We start from the raw sequence: 21,326 nt of genomic DNA, 5'->3' as shown, positions 1-21,326 counted from the left end.
CATGGAAACAAGCGAATCAGCCTTCATTTGAACGTATCAGTTTAAGCTTTCACAGAGTTGTCTGGAAATAAGTGTGAGGGCAGACTGGGTAAGGTATTTCAACCCTTTAAAGATAGTCTCATAAATGAGTTGATCACCTTGTAGACTATACTTTTTAAAAATGCTTCTAGTGTTTTTGGTGGCGAACATGTTGGCTTGGAAGAGGAAGACTAGGAGATCAGCAATTTATATAGTTGTCATTTATCATATTTTTTGTGCCAATTCATGAAGCTTTCCTACATGAATGACAATGAGGCTTGAAAAACTTTGTAACTGCATCAATATAAGTGTTCAGGTTGGGGAGAGAGTTGTGGGAGGTTAACATTTGTGAAGGCATCAGAAGCAGGAATGAGATTTTTATCTGGCTGATTGCAACCGGTAGGGAGCAGAGTCCACCCGGCATATAGAGTAAAATCAGGAAATAAGCCTAGCAGTCTGATAATTTTGTCAATCAAAACACTAGGTTGAGGACATAGCAACACACGTAAATGAGCTTTTTTTAACAAGCTGGGTAATGCTTGGATAGTCCAAGGCCACTTTCAAAGCTGAGGACACTGCGGACCTTGCTGCTCTCTACTGATTGACTTGGCGCTGTCACAATTCCATAAAGCCTTTAATTGATACAAGGGTACTTTCTGCAGTACCCTAAGAAGACAAAAATAATTTTCTCTACTTTTTCCATGCTCTTCAAAAGTAACTTTTGCTCCTGGATAGCGTTTCACATTTGCTACTAAATTGAATAAACCCATGTGTAGTATCACAAAAAGGCTTATTTGACGGTTTAGGAAAACATTAATACTACTTCTCCAAACACGAATGCATTAGATTACATCAGTCAGACACAATAGCTTAAGTCGGCAGGAACAGTCTTTATCGCTCTTACCTGGCACTTAATGCAGATATTCTCTTTGTGTCCTTTATTTTAGAACTAGAATCTTCCGCTTGTCCACCCGGGATGGAATATGGCAGTCCTTGAATACATTCGTCCTTCTCACTCTGCATAATTCGATGTTTCAAACTTTGAAATAGCTTCATCTCTTGTTCGTTAGGCCACTCGTCTGATAAATCCAAACTCGATCTCATTAGTTCACCCAATTTCAGCTTTTCAACAGGCGGCATGTCTATTGAAATCAAACAGACTTTAACACATTCAGAATGAACATGGTCTTGCATGAAAATTGATTTGTAGTGTAAAAGACATTTGCTTCTGGTTTTGTATGTCTGCACAATAAGTGAAGATCTATACTTTTGTTCACTCGGGTATACCACTTTGTTTTAACATAACTATAAGCGGACCGAGCCTTAAATGTCAGAAAACAAGGAGAATGTAAGCTATTTGCACACACACTGTTCGAATTTCCACAAAAGTGTGCATCGGGCATAAACTTGAAATTATCATCCACTACACACGTTCTTGGAAGTGGGGAGTTGAGGCCAAATCTATTGTGCAGGTTCTTAATTTTCATCTAATTTTCCAATAGAATGAACACAGCCATCAGTGCTTGCAAGCTCCATATCAAACAGTGCATTAGACGGACGAGATCTGTGCTGAAATATATTTCAGTGTCTCATCTTTAAAAAGCAGATTTTGTTAGATTGTCAGTCCTGTTTCTTTCATTTCGAAAATGAGACTGCTTGCCGCTGGACTTGGCCCTCTCTGCAGCTTCATCCCCATTTTACCTTCATCTGCCTGTTTTCTGAACCAGTTTTTGTTGGCTTTTAGGGAACTTCGCAATGCTAAAGTGCTTGTGCTTTCTCCTTTAATCATGGCAGAAATGGCTTACACCCAAATGGCATATTTAATTTACTTGTAAGTCCCTACTGCTGAGGTACTACATGTACTAGGGGCCTGTAAATTAAATACTATTAGTCGGCCTGCAGCACTTATTGTGGCACCCACTTAAGTAGCCTTTAAAACATGCCTCGGGCTTGCCATTGCAGCCTCTGTGGGCAATTTAAACTGCCACTTAACCTCGCAAAATAATCTTTTTGCCAGGCTTAAACCTTCCTCTTTAGGGTCGAGCTCACAAGTGCTCCTTCCCTGTTGTAATCTCTCTTTGGGCTTTTAACCACGCCCATGTCACGCCTGTTACGTTCATTGGTTCGTGAGCTTGCCTTTTAAAATCCGCTTGATTTAATTAATGAAAGGAATGCATACATCATGACTTTTCCGGTGTTTAGCCCTCCTCGAGCACACCAGCCAACTAGTGAAAACATACGAGACTCCATGTTTTCAGCATGATTTCCAGACTACTTTATCTTTTTATTTTCCACCCAGCCCAATTGCGCTGTGTTTTACATAGCGCGATCATGCCTGTTTTTTTTCATTTTCAATTTCAGCACGATTGCACTGCATTTTACATAGCGCAATTGCGCTCTTCTTTTTCATTTAATTCATTTGGCAAGAAAAGTCCAGTTAGGTGTTTACAATGGTAATAGCGCTAACTCGAGCAAATGCGAGACCCACTGCATTGCAAATGCTTGTTAATATATATGTCACACCTAAGGTAGGCCCCTAAATCTCTGAGAGGGTAGGATGCAGTGCATTTACAAAGCTGGACATGTACTCTTAACATGTCCTAGTAGTGAAAACTCTCCAATTTGTTTCACTACTGCAGGCCTACTTCTCCCGTAGGATAACATTGGGTTACCTCATTACAATTAATAAGTAATAACCCGGCACCTGGACCCTACTCGATGTAAGTCTTTTCCCCAGGTGGAGCCACCTTAAACATGGACCTTTGAAAAAGGGCCTGAAGATGCTCTGCCAGCCCAGCTGTGGTCCTGTGAGCAGAACGGATGCAGCATAATGCATCTCCCTGCATCCTCATTGGAACACAGCAGCATTTGCCTCTGCCTTGACTGTATCTAGTATGATGTGTAACCTGCTCCAACAGGCCAACATTGCAACCCCACGAATGGAAACAAATTGAGTAGTGCATCCGAAAAACCTGATGTCCCAATTGTTTGGAAACTTTACATTTGTTATATCTTCTATGGGCTACCTCAATACATATTATTTCAACTTATCTGCAACCAGTCTCTTTTTGGTAGTCTGATTCAGACCCCTAATATTCCAAGTTAGAATAGCCAATTCTGACATAATTAACCAAGATTCCTATTTTTCACGCTCAAATACGGAGTATTTGCTTCCTGCTTATTTTTTCCATTATTTTTAAAAATATTTTTCACACCTCATTTTTGTTCGAAAATGCTACACCAATGACCACAATAGTTCAAAAAAAGTCCCACTTTGCCAACCCAAATGCTCTTGCCCCAAGTCCTCTAGGCTCCTTCAGTGGAGACAGAACCCTCTTCTTGGGAAAAAACGTCTATTGTGGCTGTCTGAGGCCAAGCCACCCTGTACTGCACACTATGATGAATCTCCTCTATCGCGCTGCCTAACAAACCCGTTAAACATATAGACTAGTACCATTAGAGCTGAAATATATGTATCACACACCTCTTTCTGTCTAAATACGTAAAGATGTTGAACAGTGTTTTAATTGTTCATATTGCCATTCACCTATGCTTTTTAAGTAGTTTTAAAAAAATCCGTAGCTTTGATTTCTGACTGAAAACAAGCATTTTCAATGCATTGGGTCTCGCGTTTGTTCGTGTTAGAGCTAATAGCATTGTAAACTCCTAACCGGACTTTTCACTCGTAATGAAACCTATCGGCAAAAGTGCAATTATGTACGTAACCGGAAAAAGTGCAATTAACTGTGTAACAGGGTCAATATTATGCAAAGCGCTCGACTTCTGCCAAGTGAGATCGCGCTGCGAAAATAGAGAAAAAGTAGTCCACGAACCAGATGGAAAACAGCGAGCCTCGTATGTTTTCTGTACTTGGTCGATGCGCTCAAGGAGGGCTAACCACCGGAAAAGGCATGACATATGTGTGCCTTCCACTAATGAAATCAAGCAGATTCTAACAGGCAAGCCCACGAACCAATGAAAGACACTTACGTGACATGGACGGGGCTCCGAGCCCTTTTTAATTCCTAAATCGTCTCGCTTAGCGAAATGCATGCGCAAGTGCATGCGACGCAGGCTCGACCCTAAAAATATGAGCGCCCATCCTTAATTACTTTAAGTTTTGCAGAAGCGACGAGAAATACTTGTATTTTTTGCATCCTGTGGACAAAGATGCCATCTACATTCCATGGTGACATGGCAAAAATCTGATCGTACACAAAACGTTTGACCCTGTCCCATAATGTGTGCCTTGTGTTTTGCCAGCTTTTGGTGAAGTAAAAAGTTATTTTAAAACAGCAATGCTATAGGGAATGGCTTTGATTTCATGTCTGAGCATGTCTGAAAAATAGGGAACGTGGGTTTTTATGCTTAGATGGAATCGACCTGTAGCTGAAATCCCGGCCCCAAGCGTTTAAATCAGAGAACACTTTTTATATTTCATCGACCATAAAGCCTCTGGTATCATATGCTTCACAGCCTTTTTCTGTTCCCACTACACAAAGGTTATTTCCTTGTTGGTAATTTTCAGTGTTCAAGCTTCCACTATTAGTCCACTAACAAATGCCCATGTTCTTTCACTTGATTAGTTTCTTGCTCGAGATCAATTTCTAATGCCAGGTAGTACTTTTCAACTGTCTTTAAACGCTCCCCAATGTTTGTAAACAACTTAGTTGTTTACCAGATTGGACCCTGTTTTTTTCTAGTCGCTTCATGGTTTAGTGTACTCTCTTTCCGAGTCTCATCTTAATGTGCCAAGATACGTTGAAAGGCAGGTTCAGCAGATATTATTACTTGTCTAGACTGTGAGCTGTTGGAATTTATATTACTGTATTTCGCTACACGACTAGTCTAAATTTTGCAGACGTATAATCCCACTTTATCAATTCTATTCCTACAGACTCCTTGTGCCTTCTTATAGCATTCCCAGAGTCCTCTACATTGTTTTCAGAAACTGACTAATTCCCAGAATTGCAGAACATACAGTTGATGGGATTCAAGCCTGCAGATAATAGAGCCGTTTTCTGGTGTGAAGGGCAAGATGCAAGCTGCACCATGAGCAAAACCATCAAGGATGGAGTCATCCACACAAAAAATGATAAACTAGAGAAGGTGTGCACTATTTTCAGAAGACAGAACACAGACATCCCTGTTTGCACAAACTCATTTGTCTGTTCTTTCCAAGCCAGGCACTGCAGGCAAAGGCAGGCTGCCCAGAGGCTACACTGGAGAACCTAGAGTTTGGCCGGCAATCCCCAGATGTTATTACAAGTAAATGCGAAGAGGAGTAAGACAGAAACAGAGTGTACCCTGCTCACTCAAGCATGAAATGTTTGGTGACATAAGAGATGTCAATATACTACTGGAGCCTGTAAAGGAAATAATATGTCACAAAGTGAATTCACGAAATTCAGCCCCCTGCTTTCCCGTCAGGAGATTTAAGAAGCGATGTGCATGATTCAGTGCCCCGTCAACAGGATAAAGTGGTGAGCTATGGCGAAGCACAACTAAAGATCAATATTGGTTTAGCACGACAGCTGAAATGTAAGCTTTCAGATGGAAAGAATGTAATCTATGGTACGAGGGTAACTGGGAGGAAGGGGATGGGGAAACTCGGAGCTCAATAAGCAGACAAAAAATAAACCGATATTCCAGAGCAATTATTTTTTCTCTCTGACATCTTACCTAATATACATCTGAATGCAATGACAGTATTAAAACAGCACTAAACTATCAGGAAACTGCTTGTTCTGCAAGAAAGACTGTTGAATCAAGTTCTAGGGGACAGGTAAGGGTTAGATTAAAGCTTTATTAAAAGAACACCCTGAGCCACAGCCAACTTAACTATCACCCAAATGCCACATGACGCAAGGCTCCACACACAGGCTTCCACCCCAAGATACCATAGCACAAGGGGAAACAAAATATGAGGCCAGTAGTTAATCTGGATATGTGGAAACTATACGAAAAATCAACATATCAAAAGTTTCGCAATGGGAAAGCCACGGTTTTATGCTCTACATAGTCCTTCAGCTATTTAAATGTCATATTCACCTTTATGTCCTTCTTTGCACATCAAAATCTAAACATTGCTTGGGCATTTATACACATCCTAATGGGAGAACCTATGAGTATCCTTCCACATCGTCCAGAGGGAAGCTCTCACAGTTAACATTGTCTTTTACAGCAGGGTTCTTCACACTTCTTTACCAACAACTACAACCAAATATATTCAACTTTCATCTCAGATTCTGCTGTTGTTGGTCTTGACGGCATTGTATCATTCTCAAAAGTCTAGTGAACTAAGTCTAAGTAACATAGCTCACAGTCGCCAATCTGCACCACGTTATCCCACCCTAAAACATGGTAAATTGGAGATATCCAAATTACTCATCCTCTTCACCTGACACTCTACTTTCCTTTCTTTTTATTATTGTTGATTTGACACACATACACATCTTGTAGCCCACAACATCGCTGATGAAGACAATCAAGTGCATGGCTTTCTACCTCTGAACAACTCAAAAGGTGACTGCTTTGTGACAGAATGGAGATATATACTGTAAGGAAGACGTTTCTTACTCAATTACCGCTTCCAGAGTACACCAATCATCTTTAAAAGTTGAATGTTGCCCTGAGTCTTGTTAAACCTTGTTAAATCTTGTCTTGCACTCAATTGGTTCAAGGATGAGAGAGAGCACATTTTTATGCTTATTTCCACATGCTGTCATATACTCTTCCATTTCCTTGGAACAAAACTGGCTCCCATTGTCGATCAGAAGGAATTTCGGAAAGCCTTTACTATAAATTCTCCCCAGGGAATGTATGACACCGTTCAAACTGTTATCTGAAACAAACTTCACCCCTGGCCGTTTTCAGAACAATTCCAAAACCACAAACAGATAATGTGTGAATGTTCACCATTTAGTGGGATAACTAGGTCTGTAGGGACTTCATCTCACGGATGCATAGTAATTACATGGGTGGAGTGCTGACTTCAACACCTTGCCAGCATTCCGCACAATCCCAAACATGTCTCTCAACCATAGTTCCAGACTTGGCTACCAGAAGTCTTGTGTAATCCACTCTATGGTCTTTATAGTTACCCATGTGTCCTATGTGGCCTCTCCTTTAAAGTATATGGTGGTATAAGCTTAGTCCATTTGAAAAGCAACCCATCTCTCTTCATGAGTTCATCCCTCATAGGCCTACATGGACCCAATTAACTTTTCTTCTTAGCACTCAAGGCCATTTTCAACTTGCACAGAACTTGCTGTAGATAGGTGTCCTTTCCTAAGTCCCGCCTCTATTCCTCCTCCAAAATTGTTCCATCTGTTAAGGGACAAACACATATCCCATCGATCCCAAAAGACAATCCACTGCAACATTCCAAAAGCCAAGGATGTATTCTAATCTCAAACAGAAAAAATAAATCATCCAAAGCCTGATTCTGGAAGATACCGCATCTGAACCTTTTGACATAAAAATCTCCCTCAATAGTTTGTGATCAGTTAAGGTAAAATTTTGCCCCATAAAAATGTCCTGCATTTCTTCAGGGCTGATGACACTGCAAGGACCAGAAGAACCTCAAAAAGTTAGAGCACATCCAAAACGCCTCCACCAAACTCATCCTTGACATTCCCTGCTGCAAACATATCTCCAATCACTTAAGAGAACTCCACTGGTTCCCTATTGAGAAGAGAATTAACTTCAAGCTCCTCATCCACGCCTACATACCGGCCCTCCACGACCTAGGACCCGCTTACCTCAACTATTGCATCACCTTCTACTCATCCACCAGACCTCTCCGCTCCACTCAACAAACACACAACTAGTCACCGTACCTCACATACGGAAGACATCGGCTGGCGGGAGATCCTTCGCCTACCTCGCGGCAAAAAGCTGGAACACCCTGCCCCTGCATCTCAGGAAGTCACCAATTCAGGAGGGACCTTAAAACCTGGCTCTTCAACGAAAGCTCAGAGGACAAACCCCCTTAGCACCATGAGACCCTTACCCGTGAGTAGTTGCACTTTATAAATCCTCATTTGATTTGATTTTAAATGAAAAAGCAAGTTCAAGCACGCTCTACCTACACTGTGTTAGACTTCTCATCCTTGGCGTGGTCTCCCTTAACGTTTTGCCTCTCTTTCCCAGGTTGTTGATGTTTGGTGGACTCTGATTTTGATGTTTTTGTTACTCTGAGCACTCTACCACTGCTAACCAGTGCTTAAGTGCAAGTGCTCCTTTACAAAATGTGCATGTAATTGGCTTATCCATGATTGGCATATTTGATTTATTAGAAAGTCCCTAGTACAGTACACTAGAGGTGCCCAGGGCCTGTAAAGCAAATGCTACTAGTGGGCCTGCAGCACTGGTTGTGCCACCCACATAAGTAGCTCTGTAATCATGTCTCAGACCTACCACTGCAGTGTCTGTGTGTGCAGTTTTAACTGTAAATTCGACTTGGAAAGTGTACCCACTTGCCAGGCCTAAACCTTCCCTTTTCGTACATGTAAGGCACCCCTAAGGTATGCCCTAGGTAGCCCCAAGGGCAGGGTGCAGTGTATGGTTAAGGTAGGACATATAGTCATGTGTTTTATATGTCCTGACAGTGAAATATTGCTAAATTCGTTTTTCACTGTTGCAAGGCCCGTCCCTCTCATAGGTTAACATGGGGGCTACCTTTAAATCTGATTAAAGTGTAGATTCCCTTTGGGAGCGGATGGACATGTGGAGTTTGGGGTCTCTGAGCTCACAATTTAAAAATACATCTTTTAGTAGTTGATTTTAAGATTGTGTGTTTGAAAATGCCACTTTTAGAGAGTGAGCATTTTCTTGCATATAACATTTCTGTGACTCTGCCTGTTTCTGGATTCCCTGTCTGGGTCAGTTTGACAGTTGTGCTGGTTGCACCTCACACTAGACAGTGACACAAAGGGAGCTGGGGTGTAGTCTGTATTTCCTGATGAGCCATCTGTGCTAGGAGGGAGGGGAGAAGTGGTCACTTACACCTGAGAGGGCTGTGCCTGCCCTCACACAATGCAGTCTCCAACGCCCTCGTGAGTGTCTGGGGCCTGGCCTGGGCAAGGCAGGATTTCACATTCAAGAGTGACTTTACTTTGAAGTAGGCCTACTTCAAAGGAGAAAATAGGTATAAGAAGGGCACCCAAAACCACAGACTTTAGAAACGTTCTGGAAACCAAGAGGAACCTCTGCCTGGAGAAGAGCTGAGGAAGAAGAGCTGCCCTGGCTGTGACTGTGCTTTGTGGAGATATCCTGCAGTTGCTGCTTCTGCCAGAGTAAGAGGACAAAGACTGGACTTTGTGTTGCCTTCCTTCTTGTGAAGATCTCCAAGGGCTTGATTTAGAGCTTTCCTCCTGTTGTTTGAAGTCTCAGGGACAGCAAAGACTTCTCTCTGCCAGCACCTGGAGTATCTGGAGAGACTCCTACTCTGCTAAGTGGTGCCCATCCAGTTCCTGGGACCCTGAAAGGAGAAGCTGGCAGCCTAAGAGGAAGAAATCCACGCACAGAATGCCAATGCAGGGAAAAGATCGACGCATCTCTGATATGCGGCTGGGAAATCGACGCGCCGCCGACTTTGCGGCTGAAAATCGATGCTTGCCTGTAACGCGACCGAAGAATCGACGCACAGAGCTGGAGAAACAACGCGCAGCATCGCTGATGGAGGCTGGTGAGATCGCAACCCGCGCTGCGTGGTTTTCGGATCATCGTGCGGCTGGATTTCCGATGCAAGTACCGCCGTGCGTGTAAAAACAACACAAGGCCTGCCCGGACCCGAGAGTGCTGACTGGATCGACGCATCGCTCTCCTGCAGAGAGAAGAAACAACGCGCCCGACCTGACAAGAGGAGAAACTACGCAAGGTCTCGCTTGTGAGTGAAATCGACACATCGCAAGGCCTTTTTGACACACACTTGCCCGTGCGGGGTTATTTTGAACGCACCCAAGGTACATTTTCACGTTAACAGTGTTAGTGTGTGTTCAAAAATTACATGGAGACTCTTTTTGTATTTTTAGTGATAACTTGACTTGTGAATTGTGGATTTTTTGTCGTTTTGGTCTTGTTTTGTTCAGATAATTAATTTCTGTTTTTCTAAACCTGTGTTGTGTCATTTTGTAGTTTTTTCATTAAGTTACTGTGTGTGTGTTGGTACAAATACTTTACACCTAGAACTCTGAAGTAAAGCCTACTGCTCGGGCCAAGCTACCAAGGGGGTAAGCAGGGGTTAGCTGAGGGTGATTCTCTTTTACCCTGACTAGAGTGAGGGTCCTTGCATGGACAGGGGGTAACCTGACTGCCAACCAAAGACCCCATTTCTAACACACTGTAATACAACTTCTTTGCACACCGCCCTAGCATTTGATATCCTCTTGATCTCCTTACTGAAATTTAATCACCCCTCACACCACACTTGCCACACATTGCTTTTTATGCAGGGCAACCTTTATGGCATGCCATATGACTATGCCGTTCACAAAAAATAACACCTTATCTCCTTCTCCTTAACCACACCAGCATATTCCCTACCAAAAAGCTAAAATGTTGCTCAGAGAAAGCTTATCTTTCAACCACAACTCTTTGTGCAATCTCTCATTCTTATAATTGAGTATAAATTGGTTATAAATACATTCCTCTGTAAAAGCACTAAACTTGCATATGCAAGCCAATTTCCACAAACTGGTAAAATAAACCTCTACTGATTCACAATCACCCTCTAATCGCCTTCCAAAATGATAACATTTGATTATTGGACTTACTTTGGAATTGTGTGTGTTAAGTTTATTTAAGCAAATTTCCAACTTGACTAACCCTTGTGCATCATTTAGTACAATCTGGTAAGCCCTCTTGCCCTTCTACCACCAAACAGTGTACTAAAATAGACAATTTCCATTCCATGGAAATATTCACGGCATAGGTTAGTACATAATTTACAAAGAAATAAATCTTTCTTCCACTTCGCAACTGTTTATGGGCAGGTCTACTTGGTGCAAAAAAGGCAGATGTGATAAAGAGACAAGTTCAATAAGGGTATCCTTGTCACCTTTCAAGCAACAAGCGAAATAGGCACCGCTGAAATATGACAAAATGTGTATTACAAATAACAAAATTGTCTATCAAGGTGTGTCTGTCACTGCTTTCTCAAAAGGCCCAAACTAGTCTAATTAAATATTGTTTACCAGGGTGTTAGACCTGTCAGCCCTTGGTGTGGTTTTCCCTGCCTTTTTGGCTTCTAACCTCCTGTTTTTGATCCTTTGCTGAATTTAGTTTTTGCTGTCTTTAGGAGTATTGGAACTTTACCACTGCTGACCAGTGCTGAAGTCCAAGTGCTCTCTGTCTATATTGTATTGGTGATTGGTTTATCCTGTAGTACGTCGCTAGTATAGTGTACCAGATGTGCCCAGTACCTGTAAATTAACTGTTACTAGTGGACCTGTAGCACTTGTTGTGCTACCCATATGAGTAGCCCTGCAAATATGTCTCAGGCCTGCCATTGTAGTGTCTGTGCATTTAATATTAAATTGCCATTTCGACCTGGCAAGAGGGCCCACCTTCCCTTTTACTACATGTAAGTCACCCAAAGGGAAGGCCAAAGGCAGCCCATGGGCAGACGGCGGTGTATTTAAAAGATAAGGGCATGTACTGGTGTGGAATACTGCTACGTTTGGTTTCACTATTGCAAGGACTATCTCTTCCATAGGGTAACATGGGGATTGCCTTAAAATATCTTTCAAGTGTAATTTCCCTTTGGGAGCAGATAGAGATCTGGAGTTTGGGGCCTCTGAAGTCACAATGTAAAAAATACATATTTGGTGAAGTTGGTTTTTAAATTGTAAATTTGAAAATACCACTTTTATAAAGTGGGCATTTTTTTTGTTTAACCATTCTGTGCCGTTGCCTGGCTGTGGAATACACATCTGGGTCAGGATGACAGTTGGGCTGTTTGTGAATTAACTCTACACAGTCACACAAAGGGAGCTGAGGTGTGCCCTGCATATCCTGATGGGTCTTCCTGGGCTAGGGAGGTGGAAGGAGCTCACACTTGCGCCTGAATAGGGCTGTGCCTGTCCTTACACAAAGCAGTCTGCAACCACCTGGAGTGTGTCTGGTGCCAGGGCAGGAAAAGAAGGGTCTTGTGTACTACAAAGACTGTTCTTTGAAGTTTGCCTACTTTAAACGCAGAAATGGTACTGGTTCTCTGACCCCACAAAGTTAGAACACTTCTGGACAGAGGACATTCTGCCAGGAAGAAGAGCTAGATGTTACAGGGGGGACTGCCACTCTGCCTGTTGCTTTGTTGTGCTGGCCTGCTGCTTGCTGCTTCTGTCCTGGGAGTGAAAGGACTGGACTTTGCTTTCTACATCCTGCTTTCAAAGGTCCTCCAAGGGCTGAGAGTGCAACTGAGAATGCCTCCTGCTAAGAAGTCTCAGTGACATCAAAGACTTCATCTGCCAGTGCCTTGGGCTCTTCTGCTGAGATTCCCGACCTGCCAAATGGTGCCAACTCCAGTCCCTGGGCCCTTGGAAGTGTAATCCATGCATCAATGTGCCGCAGCAGAAAAATCAGCACAGCGTCTGTCCCTCAGCTGGAAAATCAACACAGTGCCTGTCTTGGGGCTGCAGAATCGAGCGCATGTGGATTTTCCACATATTGTCCCCGGGTGTCAATTTCTCATCAATCCTGGAACAGAGGCTACATGTCTGGAAATCAATGCATCGCCCTCCCTGCGAGAAAAGAATTGATGCATCACCCTCCCTGCCAATAAAGAACCGACGCATTGCCTCTCCGGCGACAAAATAATTGACACATCATCTCCCCTGCGCAACAAGGGAACCGATGCATCGCTTTTTGGGGCCTCACCTCCCCTGTTGCCCGCATTGTCTCTGTTTTTGATGCTTCCCAAGAACTTTGTGCTAAAAAGATACAATCATTGATTCCTATGGATTAAGACTCATTTCAACCTTTAAAAAAGTGATATCTTTACTTGTGTATGTTGGATTGTTGTCGTTATGGTCTTGTTTTACTCTAATAAATATTGGCTATTTTGTTCTAAAATGGGGTGGAGTACTCTTGTGGTATTTTCACTGTGTTACTGTGTGTGAGTAAAAATACTTTACACATTGCCTCTGAGATAAGCCTGACTGCTCGTGCCAAGCTACAAAGGGGTTATCTTAGCTCTGCGACTCCCTTACTCTTACTAGAGTAAGGGTCCCTACTTGGACATGGTGCAAAGCATGTCGCAAACTAGAGGCCCCATTTCTTACACACGGTGTGCCCACCACTGTTCTGTCAACAGGTTAAAAATGTTTGTATTAAGATGTGTATCTTATGAATAAGTGAATGTTTTCTCTTAATGCTACATCATGGCATTACTTTCTTGCTAGGAGAGACCAAGGGATGGCGTAATTCAGTCTCACAATGTATGTCCACAGTCTGAATACCTGTCTCTGAACATTCTCAAGCAGTCTCTCTTTGGTGTTCTCGTTCTCACACATAGTTTCCAAGATCACCCAACGCATGTCTGGTGTATGTTTATATTTCATGAAATGTCTTGATAACGTGGTGGTTGCTGTAATACTGGGTCAGATATATCCGGCTCATGGCCTATTTGGAAAAAGAACTCCAGCAAAGAAACCTGCTCCGGGGACCACTGGGCACTGCAGTGCGAGTCCAATGAGGAGCACAGCCCGAAGAAGCATACCACTAATTGGTGGATAAGGGGTTTGTGCTCTGGGACTGAGTTGCCTCTGATGACCATATTAATCTTCACCATTCCTCCCCCAAAACTGTTTTGATTGATAGATGGGATTTTATTATCTTTTTTTAAGCGCTGCTCATATATTTAAGTTCCCTTATTTGATGCAGCAATGCAGCAACTTCACCTGCTTCCTCTGCAAGAATTGGAATATCAGCCGAATGCTCAATTGATTAACAGGTCCACGATACCTACAGGAGAATGCTAACCCTTTATATAAAAATAAAAAAAATACAAATCTTTTATCACATTTGGCAAAATATGTGGGACTCCAACTATGATTGAAGTCAAATTTCTGAAGAGATCTTGGCTTTTTGCAAGTTTTTTTTAAAAGGAGTTCTCCACTTTAGACATCAGCAAGAATGTATTGTATGGACGTTTGGTAGCTTAGGAGGCTTATCTTACAGGAAGATATTGTATGCAAAGAGTTAAGAGCATAGAGTATCTGGTGTGTGTGTGGCAGCGAGGGGAAACCAAGCCATGACCACACTATGACTGAAACACGAATGAAGATAGGTGTTCAACTGCAAGATAATACTGTAAACAAAGACATTCTGTCAAATATGGGTATTCTGTCAAGTATCTTCTAATAAACAAAGGGACACAATCCTGTTTGCTTGCACACAGAAGTGAAGAAACAGCTAGTAAGAGGCTTCTCAAGGACATTCGCAGGAGAGAATGTGGTAAGAAAAATTCTGAATCTGCCTTTGTAAGAAGGCAGCCAACATTTAGGATATGAAAGGCAGTGTTTGTTTAACACACATATGGAGACTCTTCTGTAGACATGCACAAAGTGTCACACATGCTGTCCATTTGGTCTGAAGAAATTTCATAGCGAGAAGTGGGCGCCAGCACCACAGGGTATGGGAGGATTTATTTTGAATTTCTCTTTATTTATTGCATACAATATATATTTTTTTATTATATTACCATCTTGCATGCTTTGTTAATAAATGTTTCAATAAATGTTTCAAATCATTTTACTGCTGCTCTTCCTTATTAAGCGCCACTGATTCTACTCAGTCACTTTAAATAAAGAAACCATTTGGGATGATGCTAGCAATCAGTTTAAGGGTAGAAGAAAAAAAGACTTTAGTTGTGGTCACACAAAGCCAGAAGTCTGCATTCTAGTGGAACACCCAAAAATTGATCGGGAATAGTGTTAACCTCAAAGTCTATGTGGCAATGTGTCCGTAGAGACAAGATACAAATGAGCATTTCAAAATACAGTCTGTAAGAAAGGACTGATTCAAAATGTGAGTTAGAGTTTAGAAATCATAAAACCATAAATGTTTATTACAAACAAATACATAGACTTCATTGCCATGCAGGCTATCAAATGCAGGTCAAAAATTAGACAAATTCCAAGTCTCAAGTGTCCAGGAAAATCAACAAGGAATTGGGGAGTGTTGCTGGTAGTAGCCAAAGCTACATGGCCCACTCCTAAATTCAAAGGTATAAATACAGTTTTCTTGAACAAAAATTACAAGAACTGCAAAGTCAGCACGGTATGATCATTGCCGCAAAAAATCATGTTTTCACATTTTAAAATGGCACATGACCATATCACCTTAGCAGTAACCCATTACATGAAAACCAATTCACCTCTTCTGCCCTAATATCGTCTGTAGGTGTTAAAAGGTAGCTACATAAACAGAAAAGCATTCTGAATGAAGGCTATTCAGCAAGCAGGCAGGAAAGAGTTGGATATTGTAGCAAAAGGGTTTCCTCCGGCAGGCTCTTCAAGAATAGTTTCATTGAGAAATAAACAATCCCAATCTTGATGCACATACAGTCAGACAAGAAATATATACACAGAATGAACATCATAATATGGCATCCCTTTTGAACAAAATGGCATCAATGCCTAACTGAGGCCTAGTTAGCCTAAGCCAGAGAAACTTAGTTTAACACACCATAATGATTTCATTTCAACTGCAATTGCTTCATGCCTTAGTTTAAACATACAAAAGTTCCTCAGTTAAGGCAATCAGATTTGTCATAATCTAAGATCTCAAGATACTGGGCCTCACTACGAGGCTGGTGGTCATCAGCCCGCCAACCTCACCCTGGCCGTCTTACCACCGCAAAGACTGCCACATCACGAGTTGTGGGGCTTAGTAGATGCCAAACCTCCACAACGCCACCTGGCCCCCTGGTGCGGTTGCACTGCCGCCGCTGGCGGTGAGAACCTCAAACGCGGTGGCAGGCCTCAGCCTGCCGGCTAGATTACAATACTGCAGACCGCCAGGTGTGGCAGTCCCCCCACCATGAAAACCCTGGCAGAAACACACCTGGCGACAGGAATCCCGATTCTTGTCGCCGGCACATGTCCACACACAAGTATACACACTTACAAACATCCCCCCGCCCCTTCATGCAGGCATTCACATACACACCACTCGGCATATGCATACATTCACACAGACAGCCCCACTCACTGGCATACATGCTGACACACACACACACACACACACCCATTCACGCGCAACATGCAGACACACACACACCCATTTAGGCGCACATACACGCATACAAACATTCACATTCAATCACATACACGCACGCATTCACCACCCCTCTCCTCTCTCCGGAAACTCGCACTCATACTACACCCCCTCTGCATACTTGCACTCACACACGCAGACACCCCCGCACTCACACATACGCACCCCCCACGTCTGCACACAGACACCCCCATTCACTCGCTCACATACACGCACTCATACACCCCTATTCGCACAGTTACACGCACACACCACTCACATGCACCCAACACTCCCCAACCCCCACCCCCACCCCTACCCCTACCCCTACCCCCTTTTGGACAATCACTTACCTTCTCTGTCAAGGAGGTTGTCTGGGTGGGGATGGGTCCTGGTGGTCTTTCATCACCAGCACCACCACTTTAGCAAGACTCCACCAAGCCGTATTACCGCTCGTGATACAGCAGGCGGAGTCTTGCTGCCGTGGCGGTGCTGGCAATGGAATCGCCTCTTCAGAGTCAGACTTCCGCCCATAAATGGGTGGAAGTCCTCCAAAGACTCCGAATACTGTGGCCAACAGACCGCCAGCACTGGCCGTCTGTTGGCTGCAGGGGCTTCGGCAGTCTTACAAAAAGACCACCGAAGTCAAAATGAGGGCCATTGTCTGCAAAGTTGTGGTGTGATTTGTGAGACACCACGTTCACACTGATTAGGGATTTTTCTAAATTAGTCAAAGGTATTCTTTCAGGATTTGGGTGTCTAATATGGATTAATATAATCTGCTCTTTAGTGCACTAGAAAAAATTTGTTAATCAGGGGTGCACTTCTACTAGTTTTTTAATGCAGATCACCAGACAGTTGCAAGTGCTACCAAGCACCTCTTGCAGAATACCCTGTTCTAACATCTTCCCAAAGATGGGCTTCACGCCCTCTTCTGCCTTGCTTGAAAGTTTGTACTGTTGAGGTCTAGGGTAAACAACATTGGCTTAATGTGTATCTTAACTGTTTTAGCACTCTTTATTAGTTAAATCTCATTTCAGAAAGATTCCATAACTCTTATTTAACTGGGTTTCTTAAATCAATAGGTAGGTCATCTTTTGTAAGAACTGAGAACAGCTGAATTCTTGACTATTATGATTCAATTTTAAACACTGAATCTTCAGCTTTTTCAATCGCAACACTATTCAGTATGCAATAACTCAAACAATTAATCTTGCGAAGCAAGTCACTGCCAAGTAAATTAACAGAACTTGAGTCACACATATGAACTGGTGCTTTTTCTTCATGACCCCTACTGTAACAGGGACTTTTGCTGTAACCTGCTTAGTGATCTGTTTCTTGCTTATCTCTACATCTTGGACTTCTCTTCCAGAGAAGGGTAGGTTTAGAACCACCATGAAACCAACCTTGGAGCAGGTAGCAGCAGTTACTATTTAAAATTATACAGGATGGCCATTCAACTCACGATCTCTGTATGGGCCACTCCAGTCTACCTTGAGGACTGCACCAAGAGAACAAGCCTCATCCCCCTTCAGGCACATTCATTATGGATTTGTCCCATCTGGTGTAAACTGTGGAAATCATTACTCAGAATCACTGGATTCTGCTTCCATCTTGGGTTGTATGGCATTTATTTCTTGTGCTTTGCTGCAACACTGCAGGTACAGGCATGTTCATATGGAACTGCCCCTGATTCTGCACACTCTGCATAAGAGTCTTTTGGGCTTGGGAAGCAAACTGTGCCTGCATGTGATTTGTGTTCTGCTGCATTTGTGAAACAAAATATTTTTGTATTACATCTGGAATCTTGTCTACACTTGTACCTCAGTGCCCAACTGTTCTGCAGATGTGACAAGCTGTGCTCTTCTTTAGGAAACTGAAATATGCATTTGTTCCATAACTATTCACAAACGTTCTACCCCTACCTCGGGCATTCAGCTGCATCATACCACTCCTTGCATCACTTGCCCTCCCCAAATTTCAAATGCATATTCACACCACAACCTAATTCACCGTCGGTTTTTATTGATCCTCTGATTCTGCTTCATCCGTACAATCATTGTAAAAGCTTACAGACCACCCCTGCTCCAAGGAACATGCACATATTTGCCTCCGTGCACTTCTCACAAAGGAAACTCGATAACTGCATCTGCTGATTCTGCTTCAGGTTCACTCATGAACACAATTGCTTTCTTTCCTGTGTTGATATGCCTCCTTTTAGAATACGTTTTCTTCTTCTAACATGTCCCTTTATTTTCTCAAATCATTTCAGTCCTTTATATTCTTGATCAAATCTATGAAATGAGCTTGCATTGCCATTAGCTCCATGTTTGTAATTTCTGCTTCACTCAATTTAATTTTGTAATTTTTAAGCAAACTACTATCTTTGTATAAATTCACTCCAAATTCTTCGGTTAAGTCTTCAAGATTATTATGAGACTCATGTGCACACCTCGCTGCTTCTTTAGTCAAATATTTCAATTCATCAGAATTTTATATGATTATCAATTGTTCCCTGCCAAATTGCTTCAAATTAAATTTTCCAGTTAGCAATATTAAGTTCTCTCTTCTCAGAAGATTTAGTACTCACTGCTTCAACAATTGCAGTAGCTGTAACCCCACTAGAACCAGGTACAGCTGTCTACGCACTTTAGTGTGGAACTTCCAGTACTGAGTCCATTTTCTTGTGTACTCATGCCTGCTTCGCCAGAATCCATATCAGGTACTGGCGGTCTCTATGCCTGTGCAGCACCTGTATAAGGAGGTCTAGAATTCAGTAGATCATTTAAGAAATGATCCTCCTGATTTGAATTAAATTCATCATTTCCTTTTCAGCTTTAGGTACATCAATTTTCTTCATCTGATTCATCAACTATTACATGAAAAACCCTCAAACCGCATTGTATCCTTACTCCATGCCGTTTTGCTGTGTATCCTATTTAGATTTTAACCAATGACTCACTGATTTTTTTAAACTCTCTCTTCATCTTCTTTCTCCCTTTCTCTATGGTTATTCGATCTCATTTATGTAGTACCTCAAAATGTGTAGCTCTAGGTTGCGACTTTTTCATACACATTTCATGTCTCAGGAAATTAAGATTTATAGTATTCAAGGTACCCTCTAAAGTAAATTGCATGTCCTGGTCACCAGGTGTATATTCATGCCAGATTTTCAAACACATGCATTTGTAATATCCAACGTCCGTCATCATTTTGAATGAAGAAGAAACCATGGGAGGAGTATTCTCACCCTCCATATTAAATACACTAGAAACGTTATTTTTTTTTTTACCAATTACCCATTATTCTCACTTGAAGTAAACGTGAAAACTCACAAAATAAAGAAATGAGCAGCTAATCCTAGTGTAACTATGCCAAAGGTCAACCAATCACAGTACAGCTTCAGCAGCAACCAAATGATGAGTGCATGCTTTTTGATGATGTCTCACCAAACGTACTGTGGATACCAGCGTCAGTTAACCAATTGCAGGGGAACTTTGTGAACTGGAAATCAACAGAAATTCCTTACACTGCCAGAGCTCACATTAATAAAGACTTGAAGTCTTGCCTGCCCAACCTAAACAAAAAGAGGAAACCAAACGACAGAGGAAGACAACCACAGGTCAATAGAATAAGGAACAGAACTAGTAGTATAGAAGTACTGGTTCACAAATCACTCAAAAGGCATATTCCCATCCCACACCAGTCCACCCCAGATTTTCACAGTTACTCTAGTGCACTAAAGAGGAAATTATACCAATCCATTTTAGTCACACAAATTCTGAAGGGAAACTTTTGATTAATTCAGAAAAATCCCTAATCAGTGTGAATGTGGTGCCTCACAAATCACACCAACACTTTATGATTATGACAAAGCTGTGCCAGTCTGTTCTTTTGTGCTTTCCTAATAAATGTTTCAACCCATTTTGAAGTCACATTTCCTTACTCAGTGTCAACGGTATCACTTCAAATAAAGAAACAACATAGGATTATGCCTGCAATCAGTCTACAGGCAGAGAAAAAATAGTTCCAAATATTTTTCAGAATTTTAGGAATAATCAAGTGGGAAACAACACACAAAACCTGTAAAATTTCAAATATTTAGAAATCCCTTGAGAATGTCACAGGTGCTTCTGACTAAAAGAACAAGTTACTTACCTTCGGTAACCATTCTTCTGGTGGATACAGTATCTACCTGTGGATTCCTCACCTTATGAATATCCCCTTGCACCAGCTATTCTCAATAGCTCTCCACGTCGACGAGGACATCACAATAGCACGGCTCTGAATACGACTCTGGCTGATGTCATCAGAGCCATAAGAAGTCCTTGCCGGCATGCTGACATCAGTTTCACCCACTTTTTTTGTGGCTTTGAGGCGAACGGGTGAACACCAAAATCACAAGCGCAACGACATGTGTGTTCCCAATTCAAAAATTTAAATACATTTACACATGTAAATATAAATATATATGTATATATATATATATTTATATATATGTACGTGTGTGTGTGTATATATGTATACATATAAAAATATATATTACCTAGTAGTTACAGTTAGGGAGTGGTTCCTATATAAAAAGCGTTTTTGGTGCTGACTGACAAATCTTCAGAAAACTTTCCAAAAAATAACTGCCAGTCCCATCAGCTGCCGCCTGGAAAGTTTCAGGGTGATCCGTCTGGGGGGTGGCGAGAAAAAAGGGGGTTCCGAAAAACACGTTAATCCCATTTATTTTTCCTTAGGGATTTTGAACAGCGATAGTGCAAAAACTACTGGACAGAATGACACCAAATTTAGCAGGAAGGTAGGTCCTGGCCCAGAAAGAGTGCTTATATTCGGTGTCATTCTGTTCAGTAGTTTTTGAGAAATTAAGGGGAAAACAAATTTGTGTATCTAGGGTTGTGAAGGATTTGCGACCCCTAATGATCTCGTGCTGAGATATGATAGACTGATAACACTTCAACAACAGAAGTCGTTGAAGTGTTGTCAGCTATCTGACGCCGAGTACCAAAATAAAAGTAACAAAAAAAAAAAAAAAAACAATA

General features: G+C 42.0%; 1 protein-coding gene across 8 annotated transcripts in view; it reads right to left on the bottom strand.

Annotated features, from left to right (window-relative positions):
- Nucleotides 1-21,326, bottom strand: part of LRRC27 (leucine rich repeat containing 27) — a 463,960-nt gene that overhangs the window by 192,096 nt on the left and 250,538 nt on the right. For 6 of the 8 annotated variants that reach the window (XM_069239754.1, XM_069239755.1, XM_069239752.1 and 3 more), the window contains one exon: nucleotides 923-1,160. In XM_069239754.1, the coding sequence (XP_069095855.1) occupies nucleotides 923-1,160 (238 nt within the window). Of the gene's footprint in view, nucleotides 1-922; nucleotides 1,179-21,326 lie in introns of all 8 variants that reach the window. The other 2 variants (XM_069239756.1, XM_069239758.1) reach the window with 2 other exon arrangements.

Source organism: Pleurodeles waltl, chromosome 6 (assembly GCF_031143425.1).
Source record: "Pleurodeles waltl isolate 20211129_DDA chromosome 6, aPleWal1.hap1.20221129, whole genome shotgun sequence".
NCBI lineage: Eukaryota > Metazoa > Chordata > Amphibia > Caudata > Salamandridae > Pleurodeles > Pleurodeles waltl.
The sequence above is the reverse complement of the archived record's forward strand: the minus strand, read 5'-3'. Positions and strand labels throughout refer to the sequence as shown.